This window comes from Nomascus leucogenys, chromosome 22a, assembly GCF_006542625.1.
Source record: "Nomascus leucogenys isolate Asia chromosome 22a, Asia_NLE_v1, whole genome shotgun sequence".
In the NCBI taxonomy this organism is placed as follows: Eukaryota; Metazoa; Chordata; class Mammalia; order Primates; family Hylobatidae; genus Nomascus; species Nomascus leucogenys.
This window is the reverse complement of record NC_044402.1, coordinates 14,376,051-14,394,524: the sequence shown is the minus strand read 5'-3', so window position 1 is coordinate 14,394,524 and position 18,474 is coordinate 14,376,051. Positions and strand designations below refer to the sequence as shown.

Here is an 18,474-nt window from a genome sequence, read left to right as displayed (position 1 = left end):
TGAAGCCTTGCAGGACCCCACTGAAGACAGATGTCAGTTCTCTAAAGAGATTCTTACTCTCTTGTCTAAGGTACCACACTCCCTGATGGTGTCAGCTGATTCCACACTTACTGAGGAGGTGAGTCCACCAGATGGTATGACTCACGTACCTAAACCCAGACTCACCTTCCCAGGAGGAACAAGGCAGTGGCCTCGCCGGCCACTGCACACACATCTGAGCGGTTGGGAGGCTTCATTCTTTTTCTCTTTTTTTTTTTGAGACAGAGTCTCGCTCTGTCGCCCAGGCTGGAGTGCAGTGGCACAATCTCAGCTCACTGCAAGCTCCGCCTCCCGGGTTCACGCCATTCTCCTACCTCAGCCTCTCGAGTAGCTGGGACTACAGGCGCCCGCCACCATGCCCAGCTAATTTTTTGTATTTTTAGTAGAGATGGGGTTTCACCGTGTTAGCCAGGATGGTTTCGATCTCCTGACCTCATGATCCACCCACCTCGGCCTCCCAAAGTGCTGGGATTACAGGCGTGAGCCACCGCGCCCGGCCTGGGAGGCTTCATTCTTAAGGAAGAAATGTGCCCTTGGCCGAATGCCTCAGGGTAATGAACCCACTCTTTAAAATCTCACCAAAATGATCACGTGTTTTCACTGTGCTGGCCCAAGCTGGCAGCCAGAGCTCGATGGCCAGCAGCTGCCCAACGCCATGGCACTGGCTGGGCACTGCAGGGGAGAAGGGAGCAGCTTTCACTCACCAGACAGTGGGTCTCTGCCAATCATTAAAACATTGGGCAAATTCATTACAATCAGCTGCTGGAGAACTTCCTGCAGAAACAAAGGGGGAAAAGATACCATTAAGAACCGGAAACAAAAATAAAGAGGGATTAAGTAAATTACAAGTAACGAAGCCCCTGGACAGGTGCACAGCCATCCCGTGGTGACTACGAAGATGCTAATAATGACAGCAAGGAGCACGTAAGATGCAAACAAACATGAAAGCCAAAGCCTAACTGTATTTCTGTCTTGTTAGCAAATAAAAAGTATGTCTACGAGAGATTTAATGGAGTTATGAAAAAAGAAAAAGCATATTTAAACAATAAAATGAAAGCTAAAGTTATGTCTGCATAGGTAGAAAGGCCTTGGAAAAAAAGGCAATAGATGACATGCTAGGACAGCAGTATGATGTTTCTTTTTTAAAAGATACCCTTAATTTTATTGTATGGCTTGTGCAATTAAAAAATAAGGAGGCCAGGCGCAGTGGTTAATGCCTGTAGTCTCAACGCTTTGGGTGGCTGAAGCAAGAAGATAGCCTGAGGCCAGGATTTTGAGACCAAGCCTGGGCAACATAGCAAGACCCCATCTTCACGCGCGCGCGCACACACACACACTCTTAAATTAGCCAGGTATAGTGGTGTGTGCCTGGGATCCCTGCTACTCAGGAGGCTGAGGTGGAACAATCGCTTGAACCTGGGTGGTCGAGGATACAGTCAGCTATCACACCACCGCACTCCAGCCTGGGGAACAGATGGAGATCCTGTCTCCAAAAAAGAAAATAATAATAAGAAGAAATAAAGATTAAAGAGATGCTACTGAGCCTTTCTAATCTGATGGTTCAGGATCCAGCACTAAGCAGGTCTTTGGTACAAGTTATAAATGAGGAGACTCCTCTCGTTTATAGCATGGGCTTCCTAAGCAAGGGATATATCAGAGCTGCTCTGCCCAGCCAGAGGTGGGGTGCAGGCGACAAGCTGCCTTCCCGCCCTCACACCAACGGGCTTGGAGAGAAGGCCCAGGCATCAGTTATCAGTCATGCCCGCTCGTCTGGGTACAGGCTCTCCTCAGCGTGCCAGCTCACAACCCAGCCTTACCACTTACATCCCCCTAAGTATTTCTCGGGGCAGATCAGTCTTCTGTGCCTAGATGCACCATGTTGTTCACAAATAAGGAGATTTTAAAATTCCAATTCTGGCGGGGCTCGGTGGACACGCTTGTAATCCCAGCACTTTGAGAGGCTGAGGTGGGAGGCTTGAGCCTGGAGTTCAAGACAAGCCTGGGTAACACAGAAAAAACTCCGATCTACAAAAATTAAGAATCAGCTAGGTGTGGCACTGAGGCCTTGTGGTCCCAGCTGCCCAGGGGGATTACTTGAGCCCACAAGTTCCAGGCTGCAGTGAGCTATGTTGCACAATTGCACTCCAGCCTGGGTGACAGAGTAAAACCCTGTCTACAAAAAAAAAAAAAAAAAAAAATCCAATTTTACGGAAGACAAAAAAGAGGGTGGGTTTCGTAACTATTCTAATAGTGGCCACTATAGAAATTCTTCACCAACAAAGCTCCTCTTAGGCCTTTAAAAATGTGTTTCTGTTCAGACACAACTAGTTTCATAAGTCGCTCTATTGCATGACATGCGGAATCTCTATATCCAGTATGCTGCTAACTAGCGCTCGAGAAGAAGAGGGGGATAATTACACAACCCACAAGACCCGGGTGCGTATCTCAGACCATCTCTGAGTCAGATTAGAACGGGGGCCGAGGCCACATGCCAGGAGAGGCCAGCACCTGCAGAGAACATAGAAGATGGTTTTCTCGTCCCTCCTTATTGTCTTTCTATGGCTCCTATCCACATTGCAGGAGGGGATGTTAAACCATGAGGTGTACCCCACTCCTGAAGACACCAGCCCCCCTCCACTCAATGCTGGAAATCACATTTCTCCATTATCTAGGGTCACATGTCACCACATCAGCAACGGCTAATGCTTTCTCAAACATGTCTCAGCTGGTAAATATCTGTACGCGTCAGACAATAGTGTGAGTTGTTTAACAGCCTCAGCCCTCCTTTAGGGCTTGGGAAAAGTCAATGTGAAAAAATTGTCTCTTAAGTCCATGAGTTCGCCAAAGGGTTCCAACACCCTCACCCTACCACCCCCGGAAAAATACACCAGTAAAATCCGTGAAATCTGCTTTCCAGCTAATTTACTCAGTGAAAGGAGGATGCCCAATGACATGAGCCTGTCCGTCACACAGCTCCCTCCCAGCCTCAAGATTACACTCCTGGCTGGGCACAGAGGCTCATGCCTTTAATCCCAGCACTTTGGGAGGCCAAGGTGGGCGGATCACCTGAGGTCAGGGGTTCGAGACCAGCCTGGCCAACATGGTGAAACCCCGTCTCTACTAAAAATACAAAAATTAGCCGGGCCTGGTGATGCACACCTGTAATGTCAGCTATTTGGGAGGCTGAGGCAGGAGAATTGCTTGAACCCAGGAGGCAAAGGTCGCAATGAGCTGAGATCACGCCACTGCACTCCAGCCTGGGCAACAGAGCAAGACTCTGTCCCAAAAAAAGAAAAAGAAAAAAAAGACTACACTCCAGTGTTCCAGTCAACCCAAAGAACAAAGGTCATCACCAGCAAACCAGCCACAGTCCCCTTTCCAACTCTTGGCTAGCTTTCTTCTGCCATTTGTCCAAGCTCAGCCCTGTATCAGGGTGCGTGTGTTTATAAGTGAGATGCAATACATGAAATCATCTTGTTTTGTTGTTTTGTTTTTTGAAATAATCTGAAGGTCACTGCAAAAAATGCAAATTGTTATTTTTATGCGAATGTTAATCTAAGCAAAACACTGCTGGAAATATTGCTAGAAAATGTATGTGTTCTCCTTCCAAAACAGGATGTTTAATTTTGTCTAATCAGTACTTTCTAGTTTTCCCACAAGAAACATGTGTCATTTGTGCAATGAAGAAATAACGTTTTGCCAGGCGCGGTGGCTCATGCCTGTAATCCCAGCACTTTGGGAGGCCGAGGCGGGTGGATCATGAGGTCAGGAGATCGAGACCATTCTGGCTAACACGGTGAAACCCCGTCTCTACTAAATATACAAAAAATTAGCTGGGCGTGGTGGCGGGTGCCTGTAGTCCCAGCTACTCGGGAGGCTGAGGCAGGAGAATGGCATGAACCCGGGAGGTGGAGCTTGCAGTGAGCCGAGATCGTGCCACTGCACTCCAGCCTGGGCGACAGAGTGAGATTCCATCTCCAAAAAAAAAAAAAAAGAAAGAAAGAATGTTTTAGGAACAGACAATGTCTTTCTGAGTTGTTTCTTTCAAAACACCGTGGTTCTCCTAAGATGTAATCCTATGGCCAAAGCTACTCTCAAGCCATTAACTGGTCCCCTTACAGAACTATCAATCACATTTCCAGCAAAAACTGGCTCAGAAGCCAGGGCTGTCCAGCAATATACATAATTGAGACACATTAATTTCAAATTTTCTATTGGCCATCTTTAAAAAAGTAAAAAGAAACAGGTGAAAATATTCAACTTTAATTAAGCCAATATAACCAAAATATAATCATTTCAACCCGTAATTGACATAAAAATGTATTGAGTTACTTTACTTTTTTTTTTTTTTTTTTTTGTAGAGAGGGGGTTTCACCATGTTGCCCAGGCTAGTCTTGAACTCCTGGACTCAGGCAATCCCCCCACCTCGGCCTGCCAAAGTGCTAGGATCACAGGTGTGAGTCACCTTGCCCGGCCTTTGCATTCTTTTTTCATACAGCCTTTGAAATCAGTGTGTATGTTACACTTACAGCACATCCCAATTCAGATGCTAAATTTTCACTGGAAATACTTGACCGTTTCCAGATTTCACGAAATCTAGAGTTGAAAAAGTTCATTTGTTGGAGGTATAATATGCTGAGATTAAGAAAAAATAATAAAAAAAATTTTTAAGAAAGAAAAAACAGACTTGTATTCCCAGGTTGTTCCAAACACATTTAAAAGTTTTCCTACAACTGAACTGAGTACCAGTTTTTAAATTTAAATGAACTAAAATAAAAAATTTATTTCTACAGTCACACTGCAGTATCTCCAGGCCCTGAAGGCCACATGCGACTGGTGGCTACCGGGCCCCATCACCAGACCTTTGCCCTCCCCCGCGGGGAATGTGGTGGGGTGAGGGGCCTCTGGGCTGGCCCTCAGTCTGGCAGGGACGTGAGGAGGCTGCTGACGAGGGGACCCTCCCATGTGGCATCAGAACAGAAAGCTGCTCACTTGGAGGCTGCAGCTGATGCTGTCCTGCCAGGGCACCTGGTCACACCCCAGCCAGCCACCTATGAGACAGGACCACACCAGGCTGGAGAGTGCAAGCCCAGTGGTGCTCCGGACAGGCCCCCACATTTGCCAGCGAGCCCTCCTTGTGCCACTCTAGCCTTTGCAATGGCAGAAACAAGTGCCAAGGCAAGCTTGAGGGACAAGGGACACACACCAGCCTCGCTGAGGCCTCTGTCTTGTCACTGGTCCTGTGGTCTGATGGACAGGGAAGAAGAGGGTCAGGCTTGGTGCACGGCCCTCCAAGGGAACCCGCTTCCGCAGAGCTCATGGTGGGGGTGCGGCATCGCAATCCAGGGTAGATTGCACTCTTCCCCACTCCTCCCCACTTCTCCTTTAGGTTTGCTGTCGGATCCTAAAATAAGATTTTGCTTTTCATAAATGACTTGCTTTTCAACTGCATCCTGGAATGACTCCTCGGCCAATTAAGTGCTTTAAACAAACCAAAAGAAAAGTCAATGAACAAAGGGTCAGAGGCAGGTGCATTTGTGTTTTGGATACTGCAGGGGCCACTGGAGTCCCCAGGGGTTGGGGGAGAGCAAGGCTGAAAAGCACTTTGTAATGTCAAAAGGAGAGAGGGCCCACCCACCTGACACTACCCTGGCCTCAAATCTAAAATCTAGGCTCCGGCCGGGCGCGGTGGCTCACACTTGTAATCCCAGCACTTTGGGAGGCCGAGGCGGGCGGATCACGAGGTCAGGAGATCAAGACCACGGTGAAACCCCGTCTCCACTAAAAATACAAAAAAATTAGCCGGGCATGGTGGCGGGCGCCTGTAGTCCCAGCTACTCGGAGAGGCTGAGGCAGGAGAATGGCGTGAACTCAGGAGGCGGAGCTTGCAATGAGCCGAGATGGCACCACTGCACTCCAGCCTGGGCAACACAGTGAGACTCTGTCTCAAAAAAAATAATAAAATAAAATAAAATAAAATAAAAATAAAATAAAATCTAGGCTCTTAGCAGTCACCCAATGGGGGAGGGTTGGGGTGGGCCAGGACCCCCTCAGGAAGCATTTGTCACCCCGGCAGGAAGGTGGTAGGGGCAGCAGTTGTGTCTGCACACGGTGTCAACAAGCCTCCATTCCCAGCTCCCGACCCAGATCACAGGAAGCAAACTGAGGGTGGCCCAGAGCATGCTGCATCTCAAGGCCTGTAGCAGTGGCTTTCCAAGGTCACAGGCGTAGAGTTCTAAGAACAGAACCAAAGAGAAAGCTGATTCTATTTGAACCTGCTGGGGACAAACATGAATGTACTTGTTGAGAAATCGGGACTGTCCCCAAAACACAGGATACAGGTGTCCCACTCCAGGCTTCATAGGCTATGAAGCTCTGACGGGGGAGGACGACATCAGATCGTAGAGGCGCCTGGTTAGGGAGTGACGCCCATGCTGGGTGGTGGGGCCACTGCAAACAAGACCAGTGTCCAGGCCAATGGTCTGATGTTAAGCACTTGTCACTGCTGGCTCCAGGAGGCCACAGGCACCCTACGGTCCCTTCCAGCCTAAGTGTTCTCCTCCTCTCCTCCAACTCCCTCACCCCTCACCCCTCCCAGGCAGGTTTCACTTTGCTGGGGCTTCTGCCCTCCTGAGAGGCAGGACAGAATGAGTGGCAGGCAGGTGTCTGGAGCCCATGAAGCAGGTAGGCATCAGGACGGGAAAGGACTGGGCTGGGAAGGACCCAAGGAAAGGGGCCTAAGCGCCTCCCTTCTCCACCTATGGTGGTCCCTCACGCCCCACACGACCCTGTATGGCTCCTGGGGCTTGTAGATGAAACTCATTTTCTGTTTTGTCCAGTTGAGGCCATTAAACTGTTAGGGGCACAGGCCACCTCATTGCTTTTCAGCCAGTCTCTATCTGGGACTTAGAAATAGTGCATCCACTCAACCATGTTCACCACGGGCTCAATGTCTTGGAAGCCCTGAACTGAGCCTGTGCTTTCTTTTGGGACCTCCTCCCTTGGTTTGGCAACAAGGTACTCAGCTCAAGTACCTTAAATGACATCCTTAGCCCTCCTCTGAGAACAGGTATGTAGACCCCAACTTGAGTCAACTATCTACTATGCAATCTGTCAACCACAGACTATTAAAGGCCCTAATCCTCCCCAAAACTTCAAATGGAAGCATGAAAGAGGTGTGAGATTAGAGAACAGCACTCTAACAGTCTTGATGCAACCTAACGCTGGGGAATGGTTCAGGATGCTATGGCCACTCATCCATGCTGGGGAATGGTTCAGGACGCTATGGCCACTCATCCCATTTAGGAAGGCAGCAAAGAGTGCTCAAAGGTGTAAAAAGATACATAATTGTACGTACAGTAGGAAATGGATGTTGAAAAAAGAAAACAAAACCTCAAAGGAAATATATTACACTAAAATGACAGAATTTTCTTTATTAGAGTGATTAGGACAAGAGCAAGTTACCCCAGCATTTTCTAAATATTCTGTAAAGGTTCTCACAGAGACCATATAGTCAGAGGCATCTATTTACTAGGTATTTCAGCTGTGAGTATGACAGACCCACTGAAAACACACACACACACACACACACACACACACACACACACACACACAGGGCTGGGCATGGTGGCTTATGCCTGTAATCCCAGCACTTTGGGAGGCCTAGGTGGGTGGGTCACCTGAGGTCAGGAGTTCAAGACCAGCCTGGCCAACATGGCAATGCCCCATCTCTACTAAAAATACAAAAACTAGCCAGGCACAGTGGCATGTGCCTGTAATCCCAGCTACTTGGGAGGCTGAGGCAGGAGAATTGCTTGAACCCGGGACGCAGAGATTGCAGTGAGCCGAGATTGCGCCACTGCCCTCCAACCTCGGCAACAGAGCGAGACGGTCTAAAAAAAATAAAAATAAAAAATAAAAAACAAGAAAGAAAAAACCACGTATCTGTATCTATATCTATATATCTATATTCACTCTTTCCTCTGAGACAATTCACCAACTATCCAAGATAAGGAATGAAGTAGATTGCCATTTTAAATAATAGCCACAAAAAGCAAGCTGCACCTTCAAGCATCTTCTCATCAGGAGAAGCAAAGCCTCTTGATTGGGAAGAACGGATGGGAGCCAGGAGCACCCAAGGGGTCTGTAACCAGTGAAGGGGGACGGGGTCCTGGGCGAAAGGCTGACTCTCAGGGTACAAGCCCTGTGAAGACAGAGCCTCAGAGGTCCCAGAAAAGGCCCACTCAACACCTGAGGCAAAGTAATGGCCTCCTGAAAAGACTTAACATCCTGCCAGGGCCGTCTCAACCTCTGTGCCTGCTCCAACAAAAAGGTCCTTTTCTCTGCAGGTGGGAGAAACTTTACAGTCCTTGGAAAGATTCAGGTGGAAACACCATTCTATGCATGTGGCAGAGGTTGGCTTCAGTATCCACTGAAAACACTAGGACGGTTGGACCAAGAACAATGATTTCACAAAGAAATGGGAAGAATTATTTTTCTCCTTCTAAATGAAACTGAATCTCGCAGCTTGATATTTTACCAGGAAGGAAGAATAAATGCTACCGAAAGCCAAGCATTTAGGCCCATGGGATGCCCCTCATGTGGCTATGAATGGGAGCTGCTAATGCAGAGTAAATGAGAGGGAAATCCCAGAAAAGTTAAGACGAATGCCCGGCACAGGCATCCAGGATGAAGGTGACGCTCACGGTTGCCAAGGAGACCAAGATGGTCCAAACAGCAAAGAGAGCCTTCCACACAGCCAAAGCAAAACCACAAAGAATGCCGCTGTTGACCCACACACGCTAACAGTCAAGACTGAAACAGCAGAAGCATGAGTGACGTCGGCTTCGCAGGCGCACCCAGCACACCTTTAGACACCGTCTTCCCTGGTGCCCAAAGCCAGGGCATTTTCTACACCTTTAGGTCTGGTCTGGGGTTCAGATATTCAGAAGACACGCACTGTGTACACCTTGCAGCGAGCTGAGAACTCTCATCCTGTCTGGGAGGGAGGTAGACAGTGGCAGCACAGCACAGGGAGTACTGCCAAACTGCCCAAGCAAGTCTGGGACGGCTTCCCAGAGGAGGCAGCTTCTGAGCTGGGCTGTAGAGAATGCTTAGGAGTCTGACACGTGAGGGACAGAGCCAGGAAATGTATTAACTGCTAAGTGTGGGCAGCAAGTCAACCCTTCGGTTACCCTGAGCATCAAACTGAACTATCTACACTCTCTGCACTTCCCACGAGGGTGCCCTTCCTCCCACAGCCCCATCACCACCAGATTACCACCTGCCAGACCCTACTCGCCCTCCAAAGCTCAGCTAAAACGCCCCCTCCTCTAGGCAGCCACCTGATGCCTGATGATTTTTTTCTCCCCCGAACTCCTAATGCTTCATTAGCCCCCTTCTGTGGCACTTTCTACACTGTGCCATGTCAATCAACTCCCCACTCCGAAGTGGCAAAAAGCTGCTAATAGTGACAGTTGGGAAAATTAAATCAGAAAATATTCCTCAAAATATATATTGAGTACACAGTTTTTAAAAACCTCTTTTGTGGAGGAGGTGTCTTCTCTGTCTCCTCCATGTTGACAAGGGAACCAAGATCTGAAAACCGACTGTTCTGCTCTATCACTGCAATGAGGGTGGTTTCTCTGCTAATTCCTGTGCCTTGAAACCTGGAAAATCTGACACCATATTCCTTAAGATTCACAGCCCGTAGCTGCTAACAAAAGTTAAAAACATTTCAGAGTGGGAAAAAAAGCTTCGAATTTGTTTTAGAATTTTCCATTAGAACTTGTATAAGTGGAAGATTGAATGTAGATTTTTAAAAACATTCCAAAGTGAACTGGTAATGCTGGTTGGAATACACCATGCTTTCCAACTGTAAAATCCCAAATGCAATAGTTTTATGAGCAAACTAAGCAAAACTAAATGAATTTTAAATTCCTAAACTACAGAAGTGACTTCAGACAGGAAAGACCCCACACGTATTCCAGTGTTCCCAATGTCTAGTCCAGTGCTCTAGGAGAGGTGTCGAAACCCTGCATCGATTTAACACTTCTAGAAACGGCACGGTGCTGGCTGTGCTTCAGGCAGGTGGGATGCTTTTTGAGGGCCCCCAAGAAAACCCTGTAGTCAGGAGAGATATTCCACAGATCTCCTTTGCAGGTGTTGGAACGTCCACGCTCATGCCACTGATTAACTCTCCACAGGACACATCTCACAACCTCTTCCTGGATTTGGCCAGAAGCAGCCCCTGAATGTACCGCAACAACTTGATGGCCAAAACAAAAAACCACCTGGCGACCTGGCACTGGCAACCAGCCAACCCCAGGCTCTGTTACCAGAAACACCAGACGGTGAAGCGGTTCCATCTCCTTTCTCCTCCTTCCTCCCTGACATTCATGCGAGGTGGCCAGGACAAGAATTATGAGCATTTCCAGTGGGAAGGAAGAGCCGCAGCACAATGTCGCCGATCGTTTGCCAGCAGGGTCCGGAGCAAGACCACGGTTGGAACCTCAGGCCTGGAGTGCTTTCCTCATAGACACCGTCTTCATCACCTGATGCCCGAAGCCAGGGCACTTTCTACAGCACAGGCCTGCCCCAAACCTTCAATAATGATTCACGACACAGCCTGTGGCCCAACCCCAGCCAATCACACCCGCCACGGTGTCACCCCATCAGAGGGCAACAGGGACTTGACCCCAAAACCAACACTTTCTGGGCTGGGCTGCTAACTACAGCTGGAGTACAATTTTTTTTTCTTTTCTTTTCTTTTTGAGATGGAGTCTTGTTCTGTCACCAGGCTGGAGTGCAATGGTGCGATCTCGGCTCACTGCAACCTCCACCTCCTGGGTTCAAGCAATTCTCCCGCCTCAGCTTCCCAAGTAGCTGGGATTACAGGCGCCCGCCGTCATGTCCGGCTAATTTTCGTATTTTTGTAGAGACGGGGTTTCCTCATATTGGCCAGGCTGGTCTTGAACTCCTGACCTCAGGTGACCCACCTGCCTCGGCCTCCCAAAGTGCTGGGATCCTGACCTCAGGTAACCCACCTGCCTCGGCCTCCCAAAGTGCTGGGATCCCAGGTGTGAGCCACCACACCCGGCCAATTTTCTTATTTTTTATTCATTATTATTTTTCTTTTTTTACCTCTGGAACACAGCACACTTTCTAACATAGCCACTGAGAGGAAAACCCAAGCAGTGGTTTGTCCTCACTGCCTGCACAAAGCCCGGGCCCACATGCTCGTAACTCCATCTGCACAAGAGGCTCTCCTCTCCACCCAGTCCCTCTTCGGGGCGGGGAGTCCTGGCAAAACGAGTGGCAATGAAGTGCTTTTATGTTACGAGGCTGTCATGTAAAGCTGCTGATAGATTCAATCCATCTGTTCCACCTCATTTTGATTAATCCTGGGATCCCCAGGGCCTGAAACCAACTGCAATCTGCACAAGCCCAGGAGCGCCGGCTCCCCTAACAAGGCCACCCGTGTCTCTGTACCCAGCGACCAACTCGGCCCGGCCGAGGCTACCACGTCATCAGAAAACCGCCTCCCACGGAACACCTCCTAACTGCCTGTCCTTGTGGCTGCGTTCACAGAAACAAACCTAAGTGGGTTCTTTGTTCACAGAAAGGAAAACAAATATTTCCTTTGAGCTGACCCAGGAGGAGAAGCGCTGGGAAGGAGCACCTGGAATCTCAAACACCACCGGGTGAGGGCAGAGCCACTAACTCCTGCCTCTGCCTGTAACCTGCTGTGTGGCCTCAGGCAAGTCACAGTCCCTCTCTGAGCCACACCCTCATCTGTACCAGGATCAGGACTCCACAGTCTCTAAAGGACTTCAGTCTCCTTCAGAAGGGGGAAGGGAGGGGCTGGAAAAGGAGACGCTGCTGGCAAGAGAGGCACAGCACATCTTTATGGCGTTAACTCAGCTGCCAGCTCTCACCAGCAGGCAAGTGCCCACGCGTCCAGAAGAACTCAGGGAACCCGGCGGGGAGGGAACCGAAGGACGTTTCAAGTACCCCCAGGAGTGCCTGCCACCTTCCCTTTAGGGCTGTGTGATGCCCTGGATTGCTCTGTGGGCAGACTTGTCTTATCTGATGCCAGGAAGGGCCTGTTCTGAGCCCCTGAGCCAAAGAAGGGGGCGGGGGGCAGCCCCAGAAACATGGGCAGGACACAACATTCGACTTCTTGGAAGAGAACCTCTGCCCATAAACGGTAGTTCAGGAACGATTTTACAAGAGGAATGCAAGCCTGGTCTGTGCATTGGGCTTTCGGAATGACCTGCTGCAGTGATGCCGTGGCAACCACAGGTGTGGATGGTGGGGGAGGGGAAGGCGGGTCAGCAGGTGGACACATCCATGCATACAGACCCCAACAGCAGAGGGATGCTGAGAATCTGCATTTTAAAACCAAAAGAGCCATCAAGATTATCCATAGAGTCAGGAAACTGAGGCCCGGAGCAAAAAATGACAGAGGCGTAGCCCCACATTCAGGTCTGGAAACCCAGGTCTCCTTGGACTCCGCCCTAGGGCTCCTTATGCCACACCAAGAAGCTTGTATCCACTCAGCGGTGTCTGCGGGGTGCATGCTATGCCCTAAGGTGTGTGTTTGGGGTGAGGCAGAAGGACCTCAAGGATTAGGCTAGGGATGGAGAGCAGGGCCCTGTCCCCACAGGACAGCATCTGCAGCGGTTCTGGGCTGCCCTGTCCTCTGTGCCTAAGTCCCCCTCCTGCCACCCCCCCGCCCCCCAGCTAAAACGACAGCATCAGTGCTCCAGTGCTAGGAGTTGATACAAGGGCCCTGATTTTATGGCTGCGAGGGATCGTATGACTGTGACTTGGTGGTGGTAGAGTCCTTTTTTTTTTTAAGTTTCTTGGCAAAGTCAGTATTTTTGCTGATGGATGGAAAAGTCAGTAGTTCTGCTGATGGATAAGCAAGAAAGGGGCCGAGAAAGTGTGGCCAGAGGCAACTACGGTATGCATGCAGGGTGGGCTGGGACGGCCATGACCCCCCCAGCCAGAGTGTAGGGGTCCCACGGGAGGAGCCATGTGCTGTCCAGGCCCAGCCGGCCTCACCCACCGGTGGCAGGAGTACAGAGGCCGGCGGCGGCAGGAGTACAGAGGCCGGCGGCGGCAGGAGTACAGCACAGACCAAGACCACAATCTTGGTCCCGAGGAGCCTGTGGAGTCACAGACTGGGACCAAGACTGCCTCCCGCACCCTCCAGTCAGGGGTGGCTCTAGCTGATTTCCTGGGTGGGCACCTATCTGTCCTGGGCACACCCTCCCTAGCTCAGCAGAAGCAAGGCCTTCCTCGTCCCAGCAAGTAGCTGGGCTGGGGGAACGTGGCGCCTGCCCACACTGTCCCATGTCCCACTCCACCGCTCACCCACCCAGGCCTGCAGGCACTTAAGCCAGGGCAGGGCTGGGGCCACACCACACCCTGGCAGCCCTCCCCCGGTGGCCTGACAATGCCACCTCACTCCCAGGCACGAGTCGGAGCAGGATGGTGGAGGGCACCCAGGAGCCTCCAGCGGTAGATGGCAGCCCAGACCACCCCAGCCTGGCGGGACCCGTGAGGGTGGGAAAGGCAGGCGGTGGGGGCAACCAGCCCCCCACCCCATGCCCCAACCTGAGCCCAGGCCTCAAGGCACGAGCACCACAGCACAAGGGGCACCAGCACTCCCAACTGACCAGGCCTCCTTGTCCAGTGTCCCAGGGCAGGCATCTGGAGGGCAGGGAGAGCTCCTTGGAGAAGGGCAGCCATTCCCTCTCTCATTTATGCCACATTTCCTGGGCACCTGCTGGGTGTCTGATGGCATGCCAGTGGGGAGGTGGAGGGTATGAAGCCAAGACTGCTGCCCTCAGAGCCAGGAAACAAAGACAGACAAGGAGGACAAAGCCTGTGGGATGGGGGACAGTGAGGGGGCCCAGGGTGTTTGCTACAGGGCCAGGCCCTGTCCTGGGGAGCTCACAGCCTGATCCCACCAGCAAATCCCACCAGCAAGTCTGGCACCCTAACAGAGGGATGGCAGGCACCTGAGCTGGGGGCACTGGGAGCAAAGGAGAGCAGGGAATCCAGAAAAGCTCCAAGGAGGAGGTGGCCGGAAGCTGAAATGGGAAAGAACGAGGAGCAGGTGCCATCCAGGTAGATGGCAGCGGTTGGGGGGCATGTGTTAGTGCAGGGAGGGCTAGGAATAAAGGAAAAGGAAGACACAGAAGGTGCCCCCACCTTGTGTCTCCGGCTACAGTCCCACGATGAAGGACAACTGAGAACCAGATGTGCACAGAACTCTGGACCCAGCCCCATCTGCACGTATCTAAACGGTGACAGCAGCAGCTTTGGAGTCCCCTCTGCCAGCTCCACCACCATGTTGCTGCTGGGCCTCAGCGTCAACCCCTGCCAGGTGGCCAGAAAGGCAGGTGGCCGGGCAGGCAGGCATCACTTAACCTAGCGACAATCAAGCCTGTGCCTGGCATGAAATCAGGCCCCTGGAGGTGTTGGCTGAACCTGAGGCCTTTCCTACACTGTCAGGTTTTGCTGGGCACCATGCTCTCAACATGCTCAGGGGCGACACACTGTCCTCCCTCTTGCTTCAACACAGGGCAGCTCTGCAGGGGGCAAACACACGAAGCCACAGTCACCACAGTCAGCCCATAAAGTAAGACGGTTCCAGCTACCCGTGTGTGCAAGGAGCGGGGTCCATTCTAGAAATCCCCAGGAACACACAAACCCTTCCCAGCCCCCGGGCTCAGGACCAAGGAGGAAGAACTGAGCCGGGACATCTGCTGGGGCCACCTTCTCTCTTCTCCCTCTGGTCTCAGGAGGGCCAAGAAAAACACACACGATACCAGTGCCCTATGGTGGTCTGGACTCACAGGGGCTGGCTTGGACGCTACGCTGAGAACATTAGGGGCAGGTCTGGCCCCGGGAGCAAGTGTGCCACGGTTCATCAGTGACATCTGCCTGGGGCCAAGCAGAACTTGTGCTGGGCAAATGGCAAAGGATGAAGAGAAGGAGAAATTCTACACACACGGGAACCACGACTCTCCAGCATGGATAAGTAAGACTGTAATTACCCCTCCTTAGCCCCCACTCGCCCCTCCAAAAAAGCTTTCTGGAGGAAACAGACAGTAGAGCAGACATTTCGTGCAAACCGGTCACTTTTCGTTACATGAGTTTGCAGCAAAAGATCAGACTTCATCTAGAGAGCAAGAAACTCTCTATTCTATCACCAAGAATGTATTCTATAGCAGGAAACTGGGGGAGGGCACATCGGGACACAGTTGAAAAGCCGGGGAGGAGGAAGGTTCAGAAATGACAAGTTTCTAATGACTAATATCTCGGCAGGAAGTGAAAATCTCAAAAGATGTTATCGACTGCAACAGCTGTACAAGTTGGGGGGTGGGCAGGGGTTGGAGGTGACCTGGCAGCCCAGCCGGTCCCCTGCCCACCCGCACCTGACAAAATCCTCTCTGTCCGGCAACACTCGCCTGCAATGCCTTCCCTACCCAAAGCCTTCCTCAGACCCCTCCACCGGCAATGATCACTTCCTCAGCAATCAGTGCTCCCAGGCCCCTCTCTCGTGTCCCCACCTGAGTCCCACACAGGGAACTGAGATCCTCAGGGTCCCCGGGGCAGATGCTGGAACATGCTCACCTCTGAATCCCCCCAGGGCTCTGCACACTGTGGCCCACAGCAGATGCCTGCCAGCTGCTGGCTAAATGGAACTGGCTGCGGGGAGGAAGGGTCTGGTGAGAACAGAGGCTTTGGGACCTCCAACTAAACGCACCCTCCCCCATCTACAGTGCAAAGAACACTGTATTTCAAACAGCAATAAATCAGCATGCTGCATAAACCAGGAGCTCGGCTAGACACACTGTCTATTACCTCTCATCCTAACTCTGGCCGGCAGTAGCAGGGTTAAGTCCACCAGGTATCTTCTAATGCAAGGTCCATTTGATCAACAGGTATTTTTGATTGCTTGGGATATTGCAGTAAATGAGAGGGCTAAAGAGGTAAATATATGTCACATGTGTGTGTTAAGAAGCAAAATAAAGGAACATAGGAGGAAGTGACAGAAAACATAGCTCTTACGGACAGGTGGTCAAAGAGGGCCCTTGATGAATCGTCAGCTGAGCAAAACGCCAGTGTAGGGAGGGTGTGAGCCAGGCGGACGGGTGGAATTGGAGAATCTCAGGCAGAGGGAACAGCCAGGGGCAAGAGGTTGCAGCCAGAACAGGCTGTGCAGTCCTGCTGAGCACGGAGCCTGGGGTGGCCCAGCTGACCTCTGAGGCCATTCCAACAGTCTGGCAGCGTCTGCAGTGGTCTCTGCGGTCAGGCTCATTCCGAAGCCTCAGGAAGCACAAGGAGCTCTCACACAAGTAACTCACTGTGATCCCAGTGGCAGTTTAAGCCTGGGTCCCAGGCACAGATGACTGGTAGTGGTTACCTAGAGCTCTGTGTTGAGAAGGATTCTGAGGCCAGATCTGGGCTTAGACACAAAGAGGGCCAAGATCGGTCAATGGTGCCTGTCAGAGCCAAGAATGAAGATGTGGTGACACTCCCTCACGGAGCCCAATGGGACAGGAGCGGTAACACGTATGTGGTATACAACATGCCGAGGGGATGTGGGCAAAACACCAGGAACTCTCTCCACTAGTTACGAAGCTACGGACTGAGCTTCCTCTGCTAAACCAGCCTTACTCTTTGAGTCTCCTTCCTAGGCTGTGGGCTCCTGAGGGTGGCGATCTGGACGTCTCGGTCCCCAGGGCTCTCCCAGGGCCTGGCACACAGCAGGGCTCAGCCATCATTTGTCAAATGAGCTAATGAAGGGCCACTGGCCCCAGGGTTAGCGTGCGTGTGTGTGTGTGTGTGCGTGTGCGCATGTGGGAGAGAGAGACAGGCTGTGTGAACAGCCTGAATCTAAAGGACTGGGACAGAAACAATGCCCTTCAATTAGACCAGCTGGACCCCTGCTGTGTGAGGCTCCGACCTGAGGACTCCAAAAAAAAATCAAATCAAATCAGATGAAGCTTTTTCTTCCTTTTTTCCTTTAAGTAGGGAAGCTTTTCTTCAGATGTGGGTGAGGTGGGGAAGAGGGGGGTGGGCAGTGGAATCAAAGAGCGTTTTCGGGGAAGTAGGGAAGGGCAGGCGCACAGACCGGCCCTGGCACCTGCTCACGAGGCAAGGCAGACCAGCTGCTCTGGCTTCACCGCAGGGCCAGCCGAGAGCCCACACTTCAGGCAAATAAAAGCACCCTCACCAGCTGTTCCCATGCCCAAGCCAAGCAGGATGGCAGTCTGTGCCAGCCCTGCCTCGGCAGCAAGTGGACTCTTCTAGCCCAAGCTACGAGATGAGGGGAGACTCAACCCTGTCCATGCCTGGAGCACCTTCCCTGTGCGAGGCTCCTCAGGGCGGGGGGGGGGGGGGCGCAAATGTCTCCTTCTGATCTGACCCTTTCCAGCTGGCATGCATCTTCTTGCATTCAATGGGGCAGGTGCCTTAACTGTGCCCATTTTACAGAGGAATAAACTGAGATACAGACAGTAAGGATGTGCCCTGGGGTCACATCACTAGAAGTGATGAGGCTGGGGCTGGAAATGCAGACCTTCCAGCCCCGCGAGTTCACAGGAGAAGAGGCTTGAACCCAGTCAGCCAACTGCCAGCAGCCCAAATGTATCTGCAGAGGAGACCTGAGGAGCTGGGAGGTGCAGAGCACCCTTTAGGCTGTGGCGGCCAGGAAAGGCCACACTTGTCACTCCCGCTGCTGCCCCCAGGACAGGGTGACAACCACAGGCCAGGCTTCTCTCCTGTGAGCTCAGTGCCTCCTGAAACACCCAGGTGCTCCTCACAAGGGCGTATGCATGTCTGGCTGGTGGTGGGGGCGCAGTCTGCTCCTGCTCCCCGACCTTGGTCGCCATCTTCTGTGCTTTGCACACTCATGACTGCCTGGATTTTATATCCACTCATGTGTTCATTCACTCACCCAACAAGTGTTTACTGAGCCCCCGTCCCCTCATGGCATGTGCTGGGAGCCAGGGCGTGATGGTGAATGGAAGCAGATAGGACCCCTGCCCTCCAGGAACCACAGTCAAGGTTGCAAGGGGCTTTTATCCACCGCTGTCTCTGGAGAGCCCGTAGGTGGGAACACAGCCCTGGTGGGGCACAGGGAGGCTCTAAACAAACATTTCCTGCATGAACGCAGAGGTGAGAAGGAATGCCGGGAAGCCTGCAGCTGGGCATCCTGAGACCCACCTGGCAGCAGAGGCAGAGAGCAGAGATGCGGAAGAGTGGTTGGTGCTGTCTGTGGGGAGGCCCAGGAGTCCCCTGGATGGTGCCCTCCCATGGGTGCCATGCACCCCCAGGTAAGCCCAGTGTTGGCTCAGCCTCCAGCTGGCTGCCCACGACACCCCGGCCTGCCGAGGTAGGAAAGGATGTCTG

At 51.8% G+C, this 18,474-nt stretch overlaps 1 protein-coding gene across 1 annotated transcript in view; it reads right to left on the bottom strand.

The window, feature by feature from the left end:
• The window catches only part of LOC100588242 (protein Daple), a 79,421-nt gene extending 62,112 nt beyond the window's left edge, over positions 1–17,309 (bottom strand). The window contains exons 1-6 of the mRNA XM_030802277.1: positions 17,215–17,309; positions 15,691–15,765; positions 14,070–14,221; positions 13,725–13,758; positions 13,112–13,211; positions 744–813 (exon numbers count right to left, since the gene is read on the bottom strand). Of these exons, the coding sequence (XP_030658137.1) occupies positions 744–813; positions 13,112–13,211; positions 13,725–13,758; positions 14,070–14,221; positions 15,691–15,765; positions 17,215–17,309 (526 nt within the window). The remainder of the gene's footprint in view (positions 1–743; positions 814–13,111; positions 13,212–13,724; positions 13,759–14,069; positions 14,222–15,690; positions 15,766–17,214) is intronic.
• Between the last annotated feature and the right edge of the window lie 1,165 nt (positions 17,310–18,474).